The sequence below is a fragment of the Microtus pennsylvanicus genome, chromosome 8, assembly GCF_037038515.1.
Source record: "Microtus pennsylvanicus isolate mMicPen1 chromosome 8, mMicPen1.hap1, whole genome shotgun sequence".
Taxonomy (NCBI): Eukaryota; Metazoa; Chordata; class Mammalia; order Rodentia; family Cricetidae; genus Microtus; species Microtus pennsylvanicus.
The window spans coordinates 60,403,296-60,426,497 of record NC_134586.1 but is presented as its reverse complement, the minus strand read 5'-3'; the positions used below and the strand labels follow the sequence as shown (position 1 = coordinate 60,426,497).

Here is a 23,202-nt window from a genome sequence, read left to right as displayed (position 1 = left end):
AGCTGTATAATTTGTTGTCCAGTCTCTGGGTAATGGGAAAGTGCAGGACTCCTTTCAAGTCCTGGCTAGAGTAGTCTGCGAGGCTGGAACATCTCAGCTAGCCAGCCACCTTGAAATTGTCCTGAGAAGTTTGTAGTCCAAAGCCAATCTTCAGGTGATATTTGCTTAGCGTTGTTATCACAGTCCTGGTGGATTCGTTGTTGTAGGGCTCCATCCTCCTGTTGGAGACTTCAAAGGTTGCTGTTAGAAGTGGTCTTGGCTCACCGCAGAAAACTTAAACACTTTAAATGTCATATGTAGCAGATCTTAAAGAGGTTAAAGGACCACACTTCTTTATGCACATTCAGAGCACAAAAACTTAATTTCTAGTTACCCGATAGAGACTCAGACCTGAAATCATGTACAGGAAGCTAGATGAAGCCTTATTCTAGAATTAGTCATTACTCTATATGACATCATGATAAAAGTTTAAAAATATATTAATCTTATAAGTTTTGAGTTAATATTTACTCCTTAAGAAAAACTTTAAAGAGTCAAAAGAAAACCAAAGGATTATGAGACTAGTGGCAATAAATACTTCCTTAATTTTGGTTTTTCTTCTGTCCCATGTCAGGTGGCTCCTCTGACATGAAACAGAAATTTTGGGTTTTACCTTAACAAGCATGCTTGGGTTTAGAGAAGGAGAGATGCACAGTTCAATTCCAAAGACAGCTTTAAGTTTTAATTTGTACTGGGACTACAGAAAGACCATCTGTATTAAATGTCTGTAGAGAAGTGCAGAGATGAATGTTTGGGAAGAGCTGCGGCTATTGAGTTCACGTTGGAAGGATGAAGGGCTTTGATGATGTCCACAGAGGATGAAGGGTCTGATGATGTCCACAGAGGATGAAGGGTCTGATGTCCACAGAGGATGAAGGGTCTGATGATGTCCACAGAGGATGAAGGGTCTGATGATGTCCACAGAGGATGAAGGGTCTGATGATGTCCACAGAGGATGAAGGGTCTGATGATGTCCACAGAGGATGAAGGGTCTGATGATGTCCACAGAGGATGGAGGGTCTGATGATGTCCACAGAGGATGAAGGGGTCTGATGATGTCCACAGAGGATGAAGGGTCTGATGATGTCCACAGAGGATGAAGGGTCTGATGATGTCCACAGAGGATGAAGGGTCTGATGATGTCCACAGAGGATGAAGGGTCTGATGATGTCCACAGAGGATGGAGGGTCTGATGATGTCCACAGAGGATGAAAGGTCTGATGATGTCCACAGAGGATGAAGGGTCTGATGATGTCCACAGAGGATGAAAGGTCTGATGATGTCCACAGAGGATGAAGGTTCTGATGATGTCCACAGAGGATGGAGGGGTCTGATGATGTCCACAGAGGATGGAGGGGTCTGATGATGTCCACAGAGGATGGAGGGGTCTGATGATGTCCACAGAGGATGGAGGGGTCTGATGATGTCCACAGAGGATGAAGGGGTCTGATGATGTCCACAGAGGATGAAGGGTCTGATGATGTCCACAGAGGATGAAGGGTCTGATGATGTCCACAGAGGATGAAGGGTCTGATGATGTCCACAGAGGATGAAGGGTCTGATGATGTCCACAGAGGATGGAGGGTCTGATGATGTCCACAGAGGATGAAGGGGTCTGACGATGTCCACAGAGGATGGAGGGTCTGATGATGTCCACAGAGGATGGAGGGGTCTGATGATGTCCACAGAGGATAAAGGGTCTGATGATGTCCACAGAGGATGGAGGGGTCTGATGTCCACAGAGGATGGAGGGGTCTGATGATGTCCACAGAGGATGAAGGGTCTGACGATGTCCACAGAGGATGGAGGGTCTGATGATGTCCACAGAGGATGGAGGGGTCTGATGATGTCCACAGAGGATGAAGGGTCTGATGATGTCCACAGAGGATGAAGGGGTCTGATGATGTCCACAGAGGATGGAGGGTCTGATGATGTCCACAGAGGATGGAGGGGTCTGATGATGTCCACAGAGGATGAAGGGGTCTGATGATGTCCACAGAGGATGAAGGGTCTGATGATGTCCACAGAGGATGAAGGGTCTGATGATGTCCACAGAGGATGAAGGGGTCTGATGATGTCCACAGAGGATGAAGGGGTCTGATGATGTCCACAGAGGATGAAGGGTCTGATGATGTCCACAGAGGATGAAGGATCTGATGATGTCCACAGAGGATGAAGGGTCTGATGATGTCCACAGAGGATGGAGGGTCTGATGATGTCCACAGAGGATGAAGGGTCTGATGATGTCCACAGAGGATGAAGGGTCTGATGATGTCCACAGAGGATGAAGGATCTGATGATGTCCACAGAGGATGAAGGGTCTGATGATGTCCACAGAGGATGAAGGGTCTGATGATGTCCACAGAGGATGGAGGGTCTGACGATGTCCACAGATGAAGGGGTCTGATGATGTCCACAGAGGATGGAGGGTCTGATGATGTCCACAGAGGATGAAGGGGTCTGATGTCCACAGAGGATGGAGGGGTCTGATGATGTCCACAGAGGATGAAGGGGTCTGATGATGTCCACAGAGGATGAAGGGGTCTGATGATGTCCACAGAGGATGAAGGGTCTGATGATGTCCACAGAGGATGAAGGGTCTGATGATGTCCACAGAGGATGAAGGGTCTGATGATGTCCACAGAGGATGAAGGGTCTGATGATGTCCACAGAGGATGAAGGGTCTGATGATGTCCACAGAGGATGAAGGGTCTGATGATGTCCACAGAGGATGGAGGGTCTGACGATGTCCACAGATGAAGGGGTCTGATGATGTCCACAGAGGATGGAGGGTCTGATGATGTCCACAGAGGATGGAGGGGTCTGATGATGTCCACAGAGGATGAAGGGGTCTGATGATGTCCACAGAGGATGAAGGGGTCTGATGATGTCCACAGAGGATGAAGGGTCTGATGATGTCCACAGAGGATGAAGGATCTGATGATGTCCACAGAGGATGAAGGATCTGATGATGTCCACAGAGGATGGAGGGGTCTGATGTCCACAGAGGATGGAGGGTCTGATGATGTCCACAGATGATGAAGGGTCTGATGATGTCCACAGAGGATGAAGGATCTGATGATGTCCACAGAGGATGGAGGGTCTGATGATGTCCACAGAGGATGGAGGGGTCTGATGATGTCCACAGATGAAGGGGTCTGATGATGTCCACAGAGGATGGAGGGACTGATGATGTCCACAGAGGATGGAGGGTCTGATGATGTCCACAGATGAAGGGGTCTGATGATGTCCACAGAGGATGGAGGGGTCTGATGATGTCCACAGAGGATGAAGGTTCTGATGATGTCCACAGAGGATGAAGGTTCTGATGATGTCCACAGAGGATGAAGGGGTCTGATGATGTCCACAGAGGATGAAGGGTCTGATGATGTCCACAGAGGATGGAGGGTCTGATGATGTCCACAGAGGATGAAGGGGTCTGACGATGTCCACAGAGGATGGAGGGTCTGATGATGTCCACAGAGGATGAAGGGGTTCGATGTCCACAGAGGAGGGTGGCAGCAGCGATAGACTAACTTGCTCAAAGCAGACAGGTTTTTCCTCAACCTTCTTTATATCTTAGCCATCGTTAGGAGGTGGTTTCCACTTCGAGGGTGGGCCTTACCTTCTCAGTTCAACCTTCAGAGCAGTGGTTTACAAGCTGTTGTTTGTGACCCCTTCGAGGTCATATATCAGATATTCTGCATATCAGATATTTTTATTACAATTTACAAAGTTACAGTTATGAAGTAACAATGAAATAATTTTATGATTGGGAGTCACCAGAACATGAGGAACTGTATTAAGGGGTCACATCATTAGAAAGGTTGAGAACCACTGCTCTAGAAGGTTAATGTGTTCACAGACACTCCCAGAGGTGTGTCTCCTTTACATTAAAATATTGTATTATTATTATTATTTTATTATTGTTTGTTTGTTTTGTGTGTGTATGTGTGTGAGAGACAGAGACAGAGAGAGGCAGAGAGGTCATCAAGGAGGCATGGGTTTGTTTTGTCTGTGCTGTGCTCCACATTCCAGGCTAGCTGGCCCCAGAGCTTCTGGGAGATTCTCTTGTCTCTGCCTCCCACCTTGCTGTAGAAATGCTGGGATTACAGATGTGTGCCACCATATCTGACTTTTTTTGTGTGGGTTCTGGAGATGGACTCAGGTCATTAGATTTGCATAGCAAACACTATTAAAATTACCCACTGAGTCACCTCACTGGCTCTTGTACGCGAGTCTAGTCCTATCAAGTCAACGACCCCTACAGATGCATACGACTGTGGGATTTCATGCTCTTGGAGGCCCTACTCTTTCTCCGGGTTTGGGCTTAGGTTTAATTCGTGGTGTATGGGGTACATAGAGCTGGACACTTTTTCCTACTCTGGGCTCCGGGAAACTCAGTCTGATCAGCAAGCCAGGTCTTTGTGGTCAAGGGTCAAGTAATTTCACCATACTGCCCGTGAGGCCAGAGAAGCACGTCATTTGTGATTCATACGCACCGTGTAACTGCACACTGACCACCAGCTCTCGCTCCATCATCCCCCAGGGAGGGGACTGGCCCAGAGCAGTGGGACATTTGAATGAATGGACGGCAGGGCCCTTACCACGGTTCTTGCTGTCGTCAGCATTGGTTCCTCCTTGCTGAAGAGCTCGTGCTAACTGCTGACCAGTGTGGTCAGGTGGACCATTTCCCTACTGTGTCTTCCCTGGGGTGTTCTATGGCATCCTCCCTTGCTGGCTCAATTTCCCTGCCTGATTTTCTCCCTTCCGGCTAATAATTGGCGGCTCATTCTGTGTGGTTCTGAAGACAAAGGCTGGGGCTGCAGAGTGAAGACCTGGACCTGGGGTCTCTGGCGCTCTGGACTCCTGACTTCACTAGTCTTCATCGAGACATGGAGGGAACTGGTCTGGGTAGAGAGCAAGTCCCCTGTCTCCTGCCACTTCTCCTTCAAAGCTGCTTCCTTGTTTGTTTCTTCTCATCCATGGACAGAATCTCAGGCAGGATATACCTTCCTGATCATATTAATATACTATAAATATCCAATAAAATAATCAGAAAAGCTCGGGCTCCCATCAGCTTAGCGCCTCTCTGGGTTTTTGTGATGGGGTCTGAGATGATGGCCCTGTTGGTCTTCCCCACTATGCTCCCCTCCTCCAGCTCCCTTTTCTGCCTCGCTCCAGATGGCAGAGTTTCCTTGCTTGGGAAGGCAGAAATCTGATCTTTGTAACTTCTAGGTGGAGGGAATTCTAAACGACATTCCGGTTGATTAGTGGGCACCAAAGCGACATTTTCACAGGAGCCAAGGTGGAGAAGAGCTAGTATGTGGCTGTATGATAGGGCACCGGTGTACGATGACTGGGCTTCAGGAAGCTAGGGGAGCTGGGTGTGGTGGTGCACACCCTTAATCCCAGCAGGTGGCAGGTGGATCTCTGTGAGTTTGAGGTTAACTTGGTCTACAGAGAGAGTCCCAGGACAGCCAGGGCTACACAGTGAGAAAAAAAAAGAAGCTAGGGAAAGGACTTGGAATATTTTCACTGCACAGAACTTTTAGCACTTTGGACACTGTGTGGTTTTCTGCACACCCAAAGAATGCTGACTCGGGAGGCTGGGAGATGGCTTTGTCCAGCAGGAGAGTGCTTGCTGCCCAAGCGTGAGCACCAGAGGTGGGTGGACACCAGCCCCTAGGCACAGCCACAGTCCCTGCACAGGGGAGGCAGCCGCAGGAGGATGCCCTGAGCGCTCAGGCTAGCCAGGGGAGCTGATCAGCAAGCTTCAGGCTTAGTTAGAGACTCTGTCTTAAAATGTAAACATGTAATGTGGAAAACAAAGACCTCTGGTCTACACACACATGCCCGCACCCACGCACACACACACACACACATGCACGCACACACACATACACACACACACGCACGCACGCACACACACATACACACACACACATGCCCGCACGCACACACACACCAACACACACACATGCACGCACACACACATACACACACACATGCACGCACGCACGCACACACACATACACACATGCACGCACGCACACACATATACACACACACACACATGCACGCACACACACATACACATGCACACACACATACACACACACATGCACGCACGCATGCACACACACATGCACGCACGCACACACATATACACACACACACATGCACGCACATGCATGTGCATGCTCACACACACACAGGTGCACAAGCCCTGCCTGCATGCTATTCATTCTTTGTAGGCATGGTTCTGTTTTTTTCTGGGTTCCTCCATCGTTGAGGGTGTGTCGTGGGCAGTTCTCTTGTGAGTAACTGATGCCTCTTCTGGGCACCTCCTAGCCTCGACCCCAAAGCCTACTGCCTTGTTATCCAACCGCCCGCTCCTCCAAGTAGTCCTTATTGTACACTCCGGGAAATTAATTGAGAATAGCTCCCTTCTGGGAGTGGCTAAGTCTGCTCGATAACAAACTTTCACCCAGTTTCACATTTCTCTCCCGACAAAGGACAGGGGTGGTAAGAACCTATGCTCTGGCACACCGCCACTGTTCCCTATAAATCCATAAAAGAGGGACTCATTTCTAGGGCCAACAGTGACTTGGGATGTCCATGTGGAGACCATCTTCTTCAGTTCAGTCTCCCCTTCTTTCCAGAAGAGAGCTCTTTCTGAGGGCAGGGTCTGCAGCTGCCTGTGTCCTGCTGTCTCCCCTGTACCCATTGGCTGCTTCTTCATTTCGCTGTCCAGCACTGGAACATACCCAGAGGGACCTGGGATCCCTCAGCTGTCTGGAGCCTACGGGGTGAGTCCCTGTTGTGTCTTATCTAGGGGTCTCTCTAGGCCTGGGGATAGGGCAGAGCCCTGATAGTCTTCTCTCCTCGCCCCGTCACCCTCTCCTCCTCCCTCCTCTCTCCTGCCCTTCCTCTCTTCTTTCTTGTGCTCACTCTCAGCTGACTGTCCACTCTTGTGTCCTCCTTGTTCACTTGATCATCTCTCCTTGGAGGTGACTCTCAGTACTGCTGGGCAAGTATTTCAAATGACTCAAGTCACTCTCTTTCTCCTCTCATTCTCCTCTCTCTCCTCCCTCCCTCGCTTCCACAAGGTCTCATGGAGCCCAGGCTGGTCTTGAACTTGAGGTATTCCTGCCTAGAGGCACCGGGATTCCCAGCACTGGGATTCCAGTCCAGGTCGATGCAGTGCTGAGGCTCAAACCCAGGGCCCTGTGCGTACCAGGCAAGCACTCCACCCACTGGGACTTGTCCCCATGCCCCTGTGTCTTGTTTCCTTTCTTGTTGATCTTGCCTGCACTCCATCTGCAAGCACAAGGCTAGCTCATCTTGAGAAGGGAAGAAATGGCCAAGCTGGCCCCTCCTCTGCCCTCCTCCAGAGGAAGTCTGAGAACCTCAGGAACATGGCAAGGGGAAACAGAAAAATGGGCACAGTCATCTCTTTTTTTAATCACAGTGATTTTTGGTCTCTTGAGGTTTAGGCCGAGTTCCTCTTTGGTTAGAAAGAGCTGGTTTGCTTCTGAGAATGTTAGAGAACTGGCGCCCTCACGAAAGCCACAGCAGACACGTTTCCCTAGTCTCTCTTACAGAGGAGGCCAGCAGGCAGGGGTCAGAAGATAGGTGTCTGCAGGTAGGGGCCAGCAGGTAGGGCCCGCAGGTAGGGCCCGCAGGTAGGGGACAGCAGGTAGGGGACAGCAGGCAGGAGTCAGAAGATAGGTGTCTGCAGGTAGGGGCCAGCAGGTAGGGGCCATCAGGTAGGGGACAGCAGGTAGGGCCAGCAGGTAGGGCCAGAAGGTAGGGGACAGCAGGTAGGGCCAGCAGGTAAGGCCAGAACGTAGGGGCCATCAGGTAGGGGCCATCAGGTAGGGGCCATCAGGTAGGGCCAGCAGGTAGGGACAGAAGGTAGGGGACAGCAGGTAGGGCCAGCAGGTAGGGGCCAGCAGGTAGGGGCCAGCAGGTAGGGGCCAGCAGGTAGGTGACAGCAGGTAAGGCCAGAAGGTAGGGGACAGCAGGTAGGGGACAGAAGGTAGGGGACAGCAGGTAGGGGACAGCAGGTAGGAGACAGCAGGTAGGGACAGAAGGTAGGGCCAGCAGGTAGGAGACAGCAGGTCGGGGACAGCAGGTAGGAGACAGCAGGTAGGGGACAGCAGGTAAGAGACAGGAGGTTGGGGACAGCAGGTCGGGGACAGCAGGTAGGGGACAGAAGGTAGGGGCCAGCAGGTAGGGCCAGCAGGTAGGGGACAGAAGGTAGGGGCCAGCAGGTAGGGCCAGCAGGTAGGGGACAGAAGGTAGGGGCCAGCAGGTAGGGCCAGCAGGTAGGGGACAGAAGGTAGGGGCCAGCAGGTAGGGCCAGCAGGTAGGGGACAGCAGGTAGGGGCCAGCAGGTAGGGCCAGCAGGTAGGGGACAGCAGGTAGGGGCCAGCAGGTTGGGGACAGCAGGTAAGAGATAGGAGGTTGGGGACAGCAGGTAAGGGACAGCAGGTCGGGCTGCTCTGTGAATTCCAAAGAAAGAGGACTTGCATTCACTCCTCTCCAGGGGACAAGTGGGAAATGGACCTTCTGTGGCCTGAACCTTCCTCTCCTGAAACCCCTGGTGTCTCATTAGCCAAGATTCCCTGCTTCTTGCCATTTTCACACTGGTCAGGTTTTGGCTCAGAGATCAGGAGGACACTACCTTGAACCTGTTTCCATTTGGACTAAATGTCTCTACCCTACCCTTCCGATAAAGGGGCCTCTAGCCTGGTGGGGACCCTTATTCTGCAGGTGAGAGCTCCTCGATGCCTCCTAGGACCACTGGGATCATCTTTAATGCAGAATTCAGATCTGCATCCATCTGAGAAAAGTCAACTATTTTTTTTTTAATTTTTATACTTTTGGCACAAGGTTTCACTGTGTAGCCCTGGTTACCCAGGTACTCAATATGTAGACCAAGCTGGCCTTGAACTCACAAAGATCTTCTCATCTTTGCCTCTTGAGTTTGAGGATTAAAGACCTGTGCCACCATGGCTAACAGAAAGTCATCTTTCTTTTTTCTTTTTTTTTTATTGACAAAAGGGGAATAAAGAAAAGAAAAAAAAAAAACAAATTTCCACCTCCTCCCAGCCTCCCATTTCCCTCCCCCTCCTCCCACTCTTCTCCCCTTCCTCCCACTCTTCTCCCCCTCCTCCCACCCCTCTCCCCTTCCCCCCACTTTTCTCCCCGTCCCTCAGAAAGTCATCTTAAAGAAATTAAATTACGGGCTGGAGAGACGGCTTAGAGGTTAAGAGCATTGCCTGCTCTTCCAAAGGTCCTGAGTTCAATTCCCAGCAATCACATGGTGGCTCACAACCATCTGTAATGCGGTCTGGTACCCTCTTCTGGCCAGCAGGCATGCACACAGAATATTGTATATATAATAAATAAATATTTTTAAAAAAGAAATTAAATTACATGGCTAGAGAGACGGTTCAGGAGTTAAGAGCACTGACTGCTCTTCCCGAAGGCCAGGGTTCAATTCTAAGCACCCACATGGCAGCTAGCAACTGTCTCTGACTCCGAGGATCTGACGCCCTCACACAGACATACATTCAGGCAAAGCACCAATGTACATAAAATAAAAATAAATAAATTGAAAAAGAAATCAAGTTACTTAAGCTTTTGCGTATGTGTATATCATATATTGGGCATTTTCTCCTTGACCTTCCCACCTTCTCTTTTATTGTTCTTCCCATGTCCACTCATCCCCTTTGTTGGGAGCCAGACCAACTGACTCAAGCTTCTTGGAGGCCTTGATGAAAGAACAAAGGGAATGTAAATTCTGTGTCCTTGTCCAGGAGTGGACTTAGCAAAGTCCAGAGCACCTCACACAAGTCAAGGTGGCCGTTTCTGGAGACTTAACCTTTCCCCCTGGGCTCTAGTCATCAGCCCTAGGACAGCTGTGTTGGAGGTATCCTGTGTTCTCTTTGCCAACATTGTCTGACTTAGCTCTCTGTTGATTTTGACCATTTACCCCTGCAAGTAGTATATAAGATGCCGTATTTTTCAATAACCTTGCTTGGCATACGCCAACTTACACAAGACCTCCTGGTCCTTGCTATTGCTTTTGTCCTCTTTATTCCTCAACCCCTGGTCCTCCCACTCAACACCTCACCACTGAGGATGCTTATTTCCACACTGAGGGTCACCCTTTGTTTCCCTACTTCTGCTGTCAAACCATATGTATTTAGGTATGCATGTATTTGTGTACCTATGTGATTTTTTTTTGATTTTCAAGACAGGGTTTCTCTGTAGTTTTCGGTGCCTATCTTGAACTAGCTCTTGTAGACCAGGCTGGCCTTGAACTCCCAGAGATCCACCTGCCTCTGCTTCCAGAGTGCTGGTATTAAAGGCGTGTGCCACCACCGCCCAACATTATGTGATTTTATATAGCTATATAAAACCTAGGATCCACACATGGAGGAAGACATACATTTGTTTTTCTGCAACTAACCTAATTCACTTAATATGTTGCTTTCTCTAGTTATATCCATTTTCCTGCAAATAAAACAATTTTATTTTTTAAAAAAATATTTGATTTTTATTCATATGTCACTCTGTATTGGTCTCTCTGTGTGTGCACAGGTGTCCTCTGAGGTCAGAAGAAGGTATTGGTCCCTTGGATCCTGACTTACAGGTGGTTGGAGCCACCTAATAGGGGTGCCAGGAACTGAACTCTGGTCCTCAACCACTGAACTATCTCTCTAGCCTTAATTTTATGCTTCTTCATGGCTGAAAAGAATTGTATTGTGTATACACACAGCTTTCTCATCCATTTCTATGTTGAAAAATCAACGTCTTGCTAGAGGAGAAAAGGACCAGATGTCCCGCATGTTGTGTGGCAGCTTTTTTTTCCTTCAAATGCCCTGGGATACCTGGGCCTTTCTGTCAGGGTCTGGTGCTGTCTTCCACCTCCTGGCCCTGGGTCCAGGTTGTTGATGTAGGGCTGGGAGCAGAGGACCGGAGTGGTTTGACTTGTACAGGGCACTGGGTTGTTGGTTTCTTTTCTCACTGCTGACAAGAAGCAACTCAAGGGAGGAAGGGCTTTTCATGGCCCTCAGCCCAGCGGTACAGTCTACCCAGATGTATCAGAAGGTGCTGGCTCCTGTCTGGTAGCAGAGGACCGCTTGCTCACATCTTGCATCAGGAAGCAGAGAAAAGGGAAAGCCAGTTCTGTTGACTTTCTCCTTTTCCCCTTCTACTCCAAGTCTGTTCCCTCATCAGTGGGATGGTATCACCTACATTCAGAGAGGGTCTTCCCTTCTTAGTGAGTCCTCTCTGGAAGCTCCCTCACAGACCCACCCAAAAAAGTGCCTCACAATTGCCTTAGGCGGTTATTAATCCAACCAAGTTGGCAATTAAAATTAACCATCACAGGTACCAGGCAAGGAGGATCAGAAAGGACATTCTCATCCTTATACACTTGGCTGGAACCAAGGTAAGCAGCAAGAAGAGGCAGGTCCATTCTTGAAAGTTCAGAGCAGCCTAGCTTCAATTCAGTTGGCTTAGGGTGATGCTCCCACTAAACGCTGAGCAGATAGGATGCTGGCAGTTGCAGCCAGTGGATGCAGGAGGAACGGAGACAGGCCTGGCAGAACTCCATCTTTGCTTCCTAGCTTCCTTTCTAGAGCTGGTAGGTCAATCTTAGCATCCTATCTGGGTTTCCCACCCAGAGACTCAGCTCTAGGATGAGCTCAGTCAGCCAGCTCTTGCCCAGTGGCTTACGTTTGCCACAGAGAAAAGTAAACTCCATGTGGAGTTTCTTTGATGCCCATTATCTTCTCTGAAGTAGAATGGCTGCCAGGAGCAGCCATGCCTCATTGTCTTAGAAGAGCCTATGTTATTAAAACATCTTAAATGTAATATTCTGTAGATCTCTGAGGTTTTTGAAGAGGACCTGTCTATAATATATCTTTGTTTGACCTTGAAAACATACCTAATGTGCTACAAGTTTGATTACAAATGATGACAAACTACTAACTTGCATTTCCTTATTGTCCTAAACAGGTGGTAATAATAACTTTCAAAGTCTAGAAATTTGTATTATGTTGTGAAATGAGTTGTATAATAGAAATGTATGTATAGTATATTCTAATAAAATTAGTCAAATTTGTATCAATATACAAAATTTGTATACAATATATCAAAGACCAATCAAATGTAAAACATTTAAAACTAGTAGTTGCTTTCTAAAAGTAGATTTAATAATCTACCTTTTTATCTTATATCTATATCCTCCCTTTTTTCTTTTCAGAGTAGATTCAATAATCTAACCTCTTATCCTATCATATCTATAGCCCCCTTTTGTCTTTTCAGAAAGACAGATTCAGATGGAAAGGAAAAGCCTCTAAACAGTTTACAGTGTGTTTAAAAATATACATAGGCTTGGTAGAGAAAGGAAAAAGGATGGAGAAAGTCATTTAAAAATTAGAAATAGAGTAGCCAGGCATAGTGGTGCTTGTCTTTAATCCCAGTACTCAGGAGGCAGAGGCAGGTGGAACTCTGTGTTTGAGGACAGCCTAGTCTACAGAGTGAGTTCCAGGACAGCCAAAGATATACAGAGAAACCTTGCCTCAAAAAGCCAAACATTAAAAAATAAAAATAAAAGAAATAGAATAAGAAAAAAGCCATGTAAAGATGGAAAATACACAGAGAATCTGAATACTGTATGTTATTGTGTTGTCTTTGAATTGTTTGGCTGTTGAGGAAGGAGCAACAGCTGTTAAAAGACATTTGAATATAATTGATGCTGGATTAATCCAACCTATATATTTTGAAAATGTCTTGACTTCAAAATTTAAGTCAAAAGATATGTACTTTGGAGAAGAGGTTTTGCTTTTGTTTCCATAGGAAATGAGAAGCTATGGATTCATTCTGGGTTAAGAAAAATTAGGTTTGATCAAGGAAGACCCCCTGAGAGATCTTTGATAGGAGTGGATGGCCCAGATGATCCAATATTTCAGACCACCTCTGTTGCATTTTTCTTTGAGTTCTGCATCCAGAACAGCTTCAAGACTGCTGGCTGAGATGATCCAGCTTCACTGAATACTCCAGCAAGAACTTGACCAGAATCCTAAATTTTCTTTGGGTCCTCATAAGATTATCAGCGTCCCCAATCAGTAGGAAGAAGCCTAGAAAACTACACCCACATTCCCAAAAATGGATTATGGATGTTTGTGTTTGTTTACAAGACTTGTTTGGTTACAAGTTGTTATGGATAATGGTCAGGAAAAAAGTTAAGCAAATAAGATTAAATTCAAGGCCTTGTTTTGAAAAAAAAAAGGAAAAATGTCATGGGATACTCTCGTACCCTGTAAAGATTCGTCACTTTTATTGGTTTAATAAAATACTGATTGGCCAGTAGCCAGGCAGGAAGTATAGGTGAGACAACAAAACTAAGAAGATTCTGGGAAGAGGAAAGACAGAGACACAGTCACAAGTCAGATACAGAGGATGCAAGATGAAAATGCCTTACTGAGAAAAGGTACCAAGCCATGTGGCTAAACATAGACAAGAATTGTGGATTAATTCAATTTGTAAGAACTAGTTAATAATAAGCCTGAGATAATAGGCCAAACAGTTTATAATTAATAAGCCCCCCTGTGTTTCTTTGGGACTTAATGACTGTGGGACTGGGTAGGACAGAAACTTCCATCTACAGCCAGCAAAGGTAGCAAAAGCTATGGGTACCAAGGGATGCTAGACGGGGCTATGCTGAGAAAGAAGGCTGGCTCCTTCCAATTAGGGAATCCTCTGTAACAGTAGACAGCAATTTCCTTGACCTGCTGATTAGCCTGCCACCCTGGATTTTGATATTACACTGTTACTGAGCCTCAATACTCAGAAAGGCTAGGGCAGAATTACAGCCCTGTGCATTCCAACCTGGTGACTAGAGCTTATATTAGATTCTCAGTAAGGTATTAGCCAGATCTCTTTGAGTCTTTCCCTTACAAATGAGAACTGGATTCAGTGGTGAGAAGTGGAAACTTCTAGAAAACAGACTCCTGGCTATCAACTGTGGAGAGTTCTGACCAATTATCAAATCACCCATTTATTTATCATCCATTCATTCATCCACTTATTTTCTTTCCACCTATTCTCTATTGCTGCTCCATCCACATCCACCCACTCTCTGATCGTCTATCCACCTATTCATTCGTTGTTTTACAATTTATCTATCCATTGATTTCCATTCATCTTTTCACACATTGTCCATCCATTTGCTGATTATCTGTCCAACAATTAATCTATTTACTTTTCCATTCATAAAACCATCTGCTTCTCTCCTACTCATTTATTCAGCTGCTTATCTTTCACCCATCCATCTACTCATCCATCCATCTGTCATCCATCTATCCATCCACCATCCATCCATCCATCCACCATCCATCCACCATCAATTTATCCGTTCATCCACCCATCCATCCACCCATCCACCCATCCAAGTATCCATTCAACCATCCATCCATCCATCCACCCATCCAAGTATCCATTCAACCATCCATCCACCATCCATCCATCCATCCATCCATCCATCCATCCATCCATCCACCATCCATCCACCATCAATTTATCCATCCACCATCAATTTATCCATCCATCCATCCATCCATCCATCCATCCATCCATTCATCCATCCATCCAGGTATCCATTCAACCATCCATCCATCCATCCATCCATCCATCCATCCATCCATCCATCCATCCAAGTATCCATTCAACTATCCATCCATCCATCCAATTATCTGTGCCAACTCCTTAATTTTCTTCTTTTTCTTTTTTTCTTTCCTCTTAACCTTCTCTCTTTCCTACTTTCAGAGAAACATCCCATGTTCATCTTTTTGGGTCTGGGTTACCTCACTCAGGATAGTGTTTTCTATTTCCATCCATTTGCATGCAAAATTCAAGAAGTCATTGTTTTTTTTTTTTTACCGCTGAATAGTACTCAAAAACACCAGTGATAGCCTTTGCTGGAGAGGATGTGGAGTAAGGGGTACACTCATCCATTGCTGGTGGGAATGCAAACTTGTGCAACTACTATGGAAAGCTGTGTGGCGGTTTCTCAGGAAATTTGGGATCAACCTACCCCAGGACCCAGCAATAAGAGATGCCCTATCATATTACAAAAGTATTTGTTCAACTATGTTCATAGCAGCATTATTTATAATAGCCAGAACCTGGAAACAACCTAGATGCCCTTCCATGGATGAACGGATGAAGAAAGTGTGGAATATATACATATTAGAGATGAGAAACTTTTTACAAGAGAAATATAAGAGCCTTCGGAATAAATGATTAAAAAGTCTGTGTTCCTGGGAAGGAGTCATGTGCCACCTTCTGCCCCACAAAAGCCCAGATTTTTGAGGATGAAATGTAGCTGTGGCCTCAGCCAGGCAGTGTCTAAGTCAAGAACAGGGAACTTGGGCATGACATAGTAACCTGCTCTCTGACTCACTTCCTGTTTTCTTCTGGATAAAATGCCCTTGGGGAGAGAGGCAGCCAGAAGCCCCTGCACTAGAGGTGGAGATGAAGGAGAAGGAGACCCCCGACGCACACTTCACAGTGGACAAGCAGAACATCTCTCTCTGGCCTCAAGGCAAGTGCCAGCGACTGCTGCATGCCCAGTTGGTGCTTATGCCAATCACCACTCTTCAGTGATCCTTAACAGCTCTCTGTGTCTCCTTCCAGATCCTTCTCCCAAGTCAGATCTGTCTCAAGTCCTAAGGAAGACTCTCAGCCTCCGCGTGGCCTTCATCTGTTTGTCACTGGTGCTGGTGGCCATGATTGTGCTTCAAGCTATCTTCTGTAAGTCACCTGGTCCCTGGAGACCCAAACTTTTTTTTTTGCTATTTTTCTTGGTGTTTTCAGTGTTTTCTGGAAGTTTCCTGATGTTTCTGGAAGCTGGCCTGCTGCTCCTCCTATCCCCGAGTTCTTGGATTTTTGACTGGCATTAGGAAATGTCTGTTCTCATACTCTTCAGGCTTGAGAAAAGAGTCACCCATCTTTTTATGTCTGTCTTGGCCTCCCTTAGCACCCTGTCACTCACAGCTCTGAGACCCTTGGATTCAAAACCTTATGGATAGCTCCAACAGTGAGAGTGATGTCTCCTAACCCTACTAGGGACCAATTCTCCACTGAGCAGACAGAGAACTTGGCCAAGCCAGCAAATCTCCCCGATGATCTCACTCTCTTGTATGTCCATACCTGGAGCCTTCTTATTCCTCTTCTAGTTTCTACTGTGGTCACACCCTTCTCCCTTCTGACACGTCTTTAGATAGTATAGGGAAGGAATATTCTCTTTTCATGGCCTGCATGTGTGGTCTCAGATTCTTGGCCACACCCTTCCAGGTCTCTAACATGGACTTGAACTTATCCTGGACTCCGGGTTTTGTTTCTCCTCTCCTCTCCTCTCCTCTCCTCTCCTCTCCTCTCCTCTCCTCTCCTCTCCTCTCCTCTCCTCTCCTCTCCTCTCCTCTCCTCTTTTTCCTCCCCTCCTCTCCCCTCTTCTCCCCTCTTCTCCCCTCCCCTCCTCTTCTCTTCTTCCCCACCTCTGTTTCTTGTTGCCTTGGCTTTCTTGGAACTCAGTAGATCAGGCCTGCTGAACTTCACTGAGATCTGCCTGTCTCTACTGGAATTAAAGTTGTATGATACCATGCCTGGCTGTTCCTGGCTTCTAGCACTGCCTTTTTTATAGGACTCTTTTTGGAAAAATCTCACATTTTACTTTATTTTGTTTTATGTATGCAAGTGTTTTGCTTGCATGCATCTTTACTGCATGCCCTAGAATATTTTGCTTGCTTGTTTGTACACCACAAGCCCTGGTGGCCAAAGATAGAAGAGGTCATTGGGTCCCCCTGGAACTGAGGTTATGGATGCTTATGAGATAGAAGAGGGCATTGGGTCCCCCTGGAACTGAGGTTATGGATGCTTATGAGCTGCCACATTGTTCTGGGGAGTAAACCCAGGTTTTCTGCAAGAAACAGCTTCCTGTGGAGCTGTTTTCAGTCCCACGGGATTTTTTTGATAGTTATTGGTTAGTTTTTGTTCACATGCCTGTGATCTTAGTAAAGTATGGAAGATGGGGCCAGGGAAGGGCAGAAATAGCTTTAATGCCCTTCCCATGTGTCCTGGAGTCTGCATGGATATGGCCCTGTCCACGGCCATAGAGCAGCTGTGAGCAGACAAGGGAGGGGTGTGCTGCCCTAGCTGGTGGCTGTGTCTTTAGCAGGAGATGGCTGGGGACTAACTCATAGGCTCAGAGGGGTCTCAGTGATGGAGTGATGATGGGGTGACTAAGGGTGCCCCTTTACTGAGTTCACTCTGACCATACTAAGTAAGACATTTCAGGGGCTTGGTCCTGCAGTTTTCCCTTCCTTGGGACAGCACCTTACCTCTGTGGCTAAAACCCCTCAACTGACTTCCTGACTTTCTCAAATCTAGACCCCAGGATGATGGACAAAATACTGGAAGTGAAGAGTGATGCCCAGATGTTGAGAGGTCGTGTGGACAACGTCAGCACCCTGCGTTCTGATCTCGAGAAGGACAGAAGCCGTGTGGAGGAGGCTGAAGTTCAGATGCAAATGCTGAACACCAGCCTCACCCGGGTGCGTTCTCAGATCCTGACTTTGAGGAACAGCATGGAAGTAGTCAGTGCCCACATCACTATGTTAACAGGAAGCTGGGAGGAGGTCGGCAACCTCAATGCCAAGATCCCAGAGCTGCAAAGAGATCTGGATAAAGCCAGTGCCTTGAATGCAAAGGTCCGAGGACTGCAGAACAGCTTGGAGAACATCAACAAGATGCTCCAACAACAGAGTAAGTAAACGAGAAGATCATCCTGCAGGCTGAACGGTGGCCACAAAACCCTACCTGTCTCAAACAGGCAGCAGGCCGGTTTGTGGGTGGGCAGGGAAAAGGGAAGTGGGTGGACTGGAAAGTTAACAAGGAAGGTGTCTTCGTTAGGGTTTACTAAGGCTGTCCGTGGCAACTCCTATAAAGAAAACATTTAACTGAGGGTGTCTCACTTACAGTTTCAGAGGTCCAGTCCATTGTCATCATGATGGGGACCATGGCAGCATGTAGGCAGACATGATGGAGCAGCTTAGATACCTACATCTTGATAGGCAGGCAGCAGGAAGTCACTTGACTGTCACACTCAGAGAAGCTTGAGGAAAAGGGACCTCAAAGCCTGTCCTCACAGTGGCATCCTTCCTGCTAATAGTGCCACTCCCTTTGGGGGCATTTTCTTTCCAGTCACCACAGAAAGTCTATGGGTCTGAGAGGACTTGGGGCAGTGAGGAGAGAAAACACCGGGCCTAACTTGGGTCTCTACACTAAGGTGCAGAGCAGAGAAGCGTTAGGGGGTATCCTAGAGTTCTGTATGGTCTGGAAAATATACGTATTTTGGGTTTTGAGTGAGTGAGTTTATTTTTTAAAAACATTTATTATTTATTTATTTATTTAATTATGTATACAATATTCTGCCTGTGTGCATGCCTGAAGGCCAGAAGAGGGCACCGGATCTCATTATAGATGTTGTGAGCCACCATGTTGTTGCTGGGAATTGAACTCAGGACCTTTGGAAGAGCAGGCAATGCCATCTCTTCAGCCTCGAGTGAGTGAGTTTAAAAGTATATAATGAACTAAAAATAAAAGAATGAATGACAAATGATATATGGATCGATGATTGATAGGTAGATAGACTGATACATAAGTGATAGATTGATATAGCAAAGCATAAAATTGGACACTCAAAACATCCAGCAGAAATCACCTGGGGAAGCTTTGACGAAGCCGTCTGCTGAAGTTTCTGTTAGAGAGTCCCTGAGGAGCGGAGGGTCCCTGAGGAGCGGAGGGTCCTTGAGGAGCAGAGGGTCCCTGAGGAGCAGAGGGTCCTGGAGTAGCAGAGGGTCCCTGAGGAGCAGAGGGTCCTGGAGTAGCAGAGGGTCTCTGAGGAGCAGAGGGTCCCTGAGGAGCAGAGCGTCCTGGAGGAGCAGAGGGTCTCCAAGGAGCAGTGGGTCCCTGAGAAGCAGAGGGTCTCTAAGGACCAGAGGGTCCCTGGGAGCAGAGGGTTCTGGAGTAGCAGAAGGTCTCTAAGGAGCAGAGAGTCCCTAAGGAGCAGAGGGTCCTGGAGTAGCAGAGCGTCCCCAAGAAGCAGCTGGTCCCCGAGAAGTGGAGAGTCCCTGAGGAGCAGTGGGTCCCTGGGAACAGAGGGTCCCTGAGAAGTAGGAGGTCCCCAAGGAGCAGAGGGTCCCTTGGAGCAGAGGGTCTCCAAGGAGCAGAGGGTCCCTGAGGAGTAGTGGATCCCTGGGAACAGAGGGTCCCTGAGAAGTAGAGGGTCCCCAAGGAGCAGAGGGTCCCTGAGGATAAGGCTTTCAAGAAAAGGAATAAATACCATCTGGAAGGTGACAGCATCCAATCCAGAGCTACAACATCCAGCAGAAATGGACTCAGGAAGTCGAAGCAGTCATCTGGAGTTCCAAGTTGAACTTTCTCTCCTTAGATGGCTTTGGCACTTTGAGACAATCATACTTGGGTTTGAAATCGGGAGGAATGAGCATACCCTCTCCAGGGCCAGCTTCTCGTTGAGCTCACATAGTAACATTTTATTAATATATGTTACACATGGCCTGTATCTTGCCCTTTCCCATGAAGTTCATTACTGTGAGCCAGGTCCTAGGACCTCTGTGTTCCTCTAATATTCTCCCCTCCCTGCCACTGTACCTTTTCTGGCTTCAGGTGGTCTGTCCACAAATCTCATACCTTTAGGGTTCCAACAGAATCCTTTAGGTGTCCCCAGTCCCCAACTCCAGGAACCCAAGGACTCTTAGATCTGGATCCATTCCCTGCTGTCCCCAGGATCTCACTGAACAAACCTCCCCAGTCAGGATGCAGTGGAACCGGGAGCATCGCGGTTACCTCAGGCCCTGTTTTCCAGGTGACATTCTGGAGATGGTGTCCCGAGGCTGGAAGTACTTCAGGGGGAACTTCTATTACTTTTCACACACCCCAAAGACCTGGTACAGTGCGGAGCAGTTCTGCATTTCTAAAGAGACTCATCTGACCTCAGTGACCTCAGAACCAGAGCAAGTGAGTACAGTCATCACTGGCTCTGTGAACAGCATGCCAGAAAGACTGGGCAGGAGTTTGCTGCAGTAACAAAATTCCTCTACTGTCCATGAGCTAACAATGAAAGCTTATTTTTTTTCTGTGCATGTATGCATCTCTCTCTCTCTCTCTCTCTCTCTCTCTCTCTCTCTCTCTCTCTCTGTGTGTGTGTGTGTGTTGGGGGTATATGAATGTGTGTATGTGCAGGAGCATGCCTCCGTGCATGTGTGGAGGACATCAAATGTCCTGTTCTATCACTGTCTCATTCCCTGAACACTGACTGGTAGCTACCAAATAAGTCCCAACAATCCTCTGCCTCTGCCTTCCACAGGGCTGGGGTTATATGGGTGCCCGGGATTTGAACTCAGAAACTTATGCTTGTGTAGCAAGTGCTCCTACCCACTGGGTCATCTAGCTTCCCCAATCCAAAGGTTTATTTCTCATGAATATTACACATCTCGCAGGGGACAGCAGAGGTTCTGTTCATTGTGGGTAACAAGGTCTTAAACTAAGAGGCTTTATTTCAACATACATCCACAGTTTCTGAAGCAGCAAGGAGACACGGCCAGCTTCATTGGCTGTTACAGCTCCTGCCCTCAATTAACATGTCATTTCTACTTCTGTGTCCCCAGCAAGAGCCAGTCACACAATCCTGCTAGCGTCAAGGAGGACAGCAAGGGGGCGCTCTTTCCACATGCTAGAAGATAGAAATATTTGTGAACAGCATTAATCATACCCTGGAACCCAGGAAGCCTCCTTCCTGGTGGCAGAGTGTAGACTGGGCTCATTGATCTGGGAGGTGGAGAAGGGAAGCAGATGAGGGCCCAGGTCTGTACTAGCTGATGTCACTGTCTGTCATCAACCTTGTCCCGGAGCCTTGGGGAGATGGCTTTCTTTCCTAGGCCTCACCTTAGTGAATGGATGAAATCGTGCCTGCCCTGGAGGGTAAAGGAGGGAGGGAGGCACAACATGCCTTCCAGGGGCCAGCACAGTTTCGGTCTCCTGTAATTTAGGTATTTCCTCTCAGGCCATCCCCTTGACGTCCCTTGTCTGCAGTTTAGCTGATTTTCCATCTTCCCAATCCTTCTTTCCTTCCGTTCTGTTATTCATTTGTTTTTAAGACAGGATCTCAGTATGTAACTCAGGATGGCCTTGAATTCTCAATCTTCTGCCGCAGACTCTAAAGTGCTGGGATTACAGGCTTCTGCTGCCGCACCCGGCAGGCTGAGTCCCCCTTTTCTCCAGCACCTCACTAAAAAGCACAAGCTCCAAGTTTGTTAGCTGATAAGCAATGGGCATCTAGGACGTGGATGTGGGCTCTGGGCTCCAGGCCTGGGCATGGAGGCACTGAGGGAGGATGCTGTACCTGTGAGCCTGCAAGTCTCACGGGGCATCATTGCCAAGTTCAGGGGCCACTGCTGTGCACAGGTGAAGAGTAGCCAACAGATAGGTACCGAAAGGTGTGGTGGTGGCTGGGCCTCCTCACTTCCTTTGTGCTCCCCACAGGAGTTTCTCTACAAGACAGCAGATGGGCTTCCATTCTGGATTGGTCTCACCAAGGCAGGGACTAACGGGGATTGGTACTGGGTGGATGAGACGCCGTTCAACATGGAGCAAAGCAGGAGGTGAGTGGTTGGCTGTGCCCTCCTTCCCAGCCGGGCTTGCCAGGGGCTCAGTTCCCGTGAACACAGTGGCAGCCCCGGAGGGGACATCCAGCTAAACGCTGCTGCTGCTCATTGGGTGGTACCTGGGGCCAGTTAGGAACCTGCATGTCCCATGCAGCTGGGCAGCAAGACCTTCTGCCCCGCTGGGGTGAGGGTCTGACCCAAGTCCAGGCCTGTGCAGTAAGGGATTGTGAGAACCTTGACAGAAGCGGGGTGGGGGCACAGCAGGAGGCTTAGAGTTCAAGGTCTACTCATATTCTTAGGCTGTCACCAGGGACGAGACCTGATCAACACTGAATTGGAACTCAATTTTGGGATTAAATTAACTCACTTATTTATTTATTTTCTTGTGTGTGTACATAGTGGATATATGAGAACCTGGGGCACACGTGTGTAGAGGTCAGAGGACGACTTGTCTGAGTCTGTTCTTTCCTGCCATATGGGTCCTGGGGATTAGACTCAGGCCATCAGGTTCGGTTGCAGGTGCCCTAACCCACAGAGCTATCTTTCTAGCCTCTAAAATAGCTAATTTTAAAGACAGCATCTCCTGTATCCCGGGTTGGCTAAGGACTTGCTATAGAGCCTAGGTTGACCTTGAACTTCTGGTCCTCCTGCCTCATCCTCCTGAGTGCTGGGATAAAGGCGGTGGTGCCGTGGCTCTGATGCAGGGCTTCCTGCCTGCTAGGCAAGCATCCTGACAGGGGCATAAAGTGTCTTTGTTTTCTCCCTTGGTAGGTTCTGGATTCCGGGCGAACCCAACAATACAGGAAACAATGAACACTGTGCCAATATCAGGGTGCCCTTCCCGCAAGCCTGGAATGATGCTTCCTGTGATAGTAAGTTCCCTTTCGTCTGCAAGCGGCCCCACATCTAGACAATCCCATGACGGGCCTGGCCCCGAGCTCAGCATTTGTGTTGCAACAGTGACCCAGACTGAAGCGATGTTGCTCTCCCTGATACTCCAAGACTGCTCTGTGCCTTAGCGTTTTTTGCTTGAATATTGTCCCAACACATCCTGCGGTCCATCTGGGTTGGCTGGAACTCTCTGCCGTGGAGGGACTTCGAGGGGGTTGGGTTTAATGGGTGAGGCAGGTGCACCTGTCACCTGCGGATCATTTTGTCTGTGTTTACCTGACCCTTCTAAGAAGCCTTGGATGACCACATGAAAGCTACATTCACATGTGTCCAGTGCTGGAGGAGACAGGCGTGTTTAGCTCAGTTTCAACACTTTATAATCTATACATGCATTAGATGCATTAGAACAGCACCTGGTACTTTCAAAATGTGCAACTATTTCATGTTTTCTTGTATCCATTGCAAATACATTTAAAGACATTTTTTTTTCCACACGTGTGTGTGG

The 23,202-nt window shown here is 47.9% G+C and overlaps 1 protein-coding gene across 1 annotated transcript; it reads left to right on the top strand.

The window, feature by feature from the left end:
- The first annotated feature begins 15,594 nt into the window (after positions 1 to 15,594).
- On the top strand, positions 15,595 to 22,717 carry Cd207 (CD207 molecule). Its single transcript, XM_075982025.1, has 6 exons — positions 15,595 to 15,667; positions 15,760 to 15,876; positions 17,512 to 17,886; positions 20,009 to 20,160; positions 21,685 to 21,803; positions 22,578 to 22,717. Exons 1-6 carry the CDS (start codon positions 15,598 to 15,600, stop codon positions 22,714 to 22,716), a joined length of 972 nt encoding a protein of 323 aa, XP_075838140.1. The 5' UTR covers positions 15,595 to 15,597; the 3' UTR covers position 22,717.
- The last annotated feature ends 485 nt before the right edge of the window (positions 22,718 to 23,202 follow it).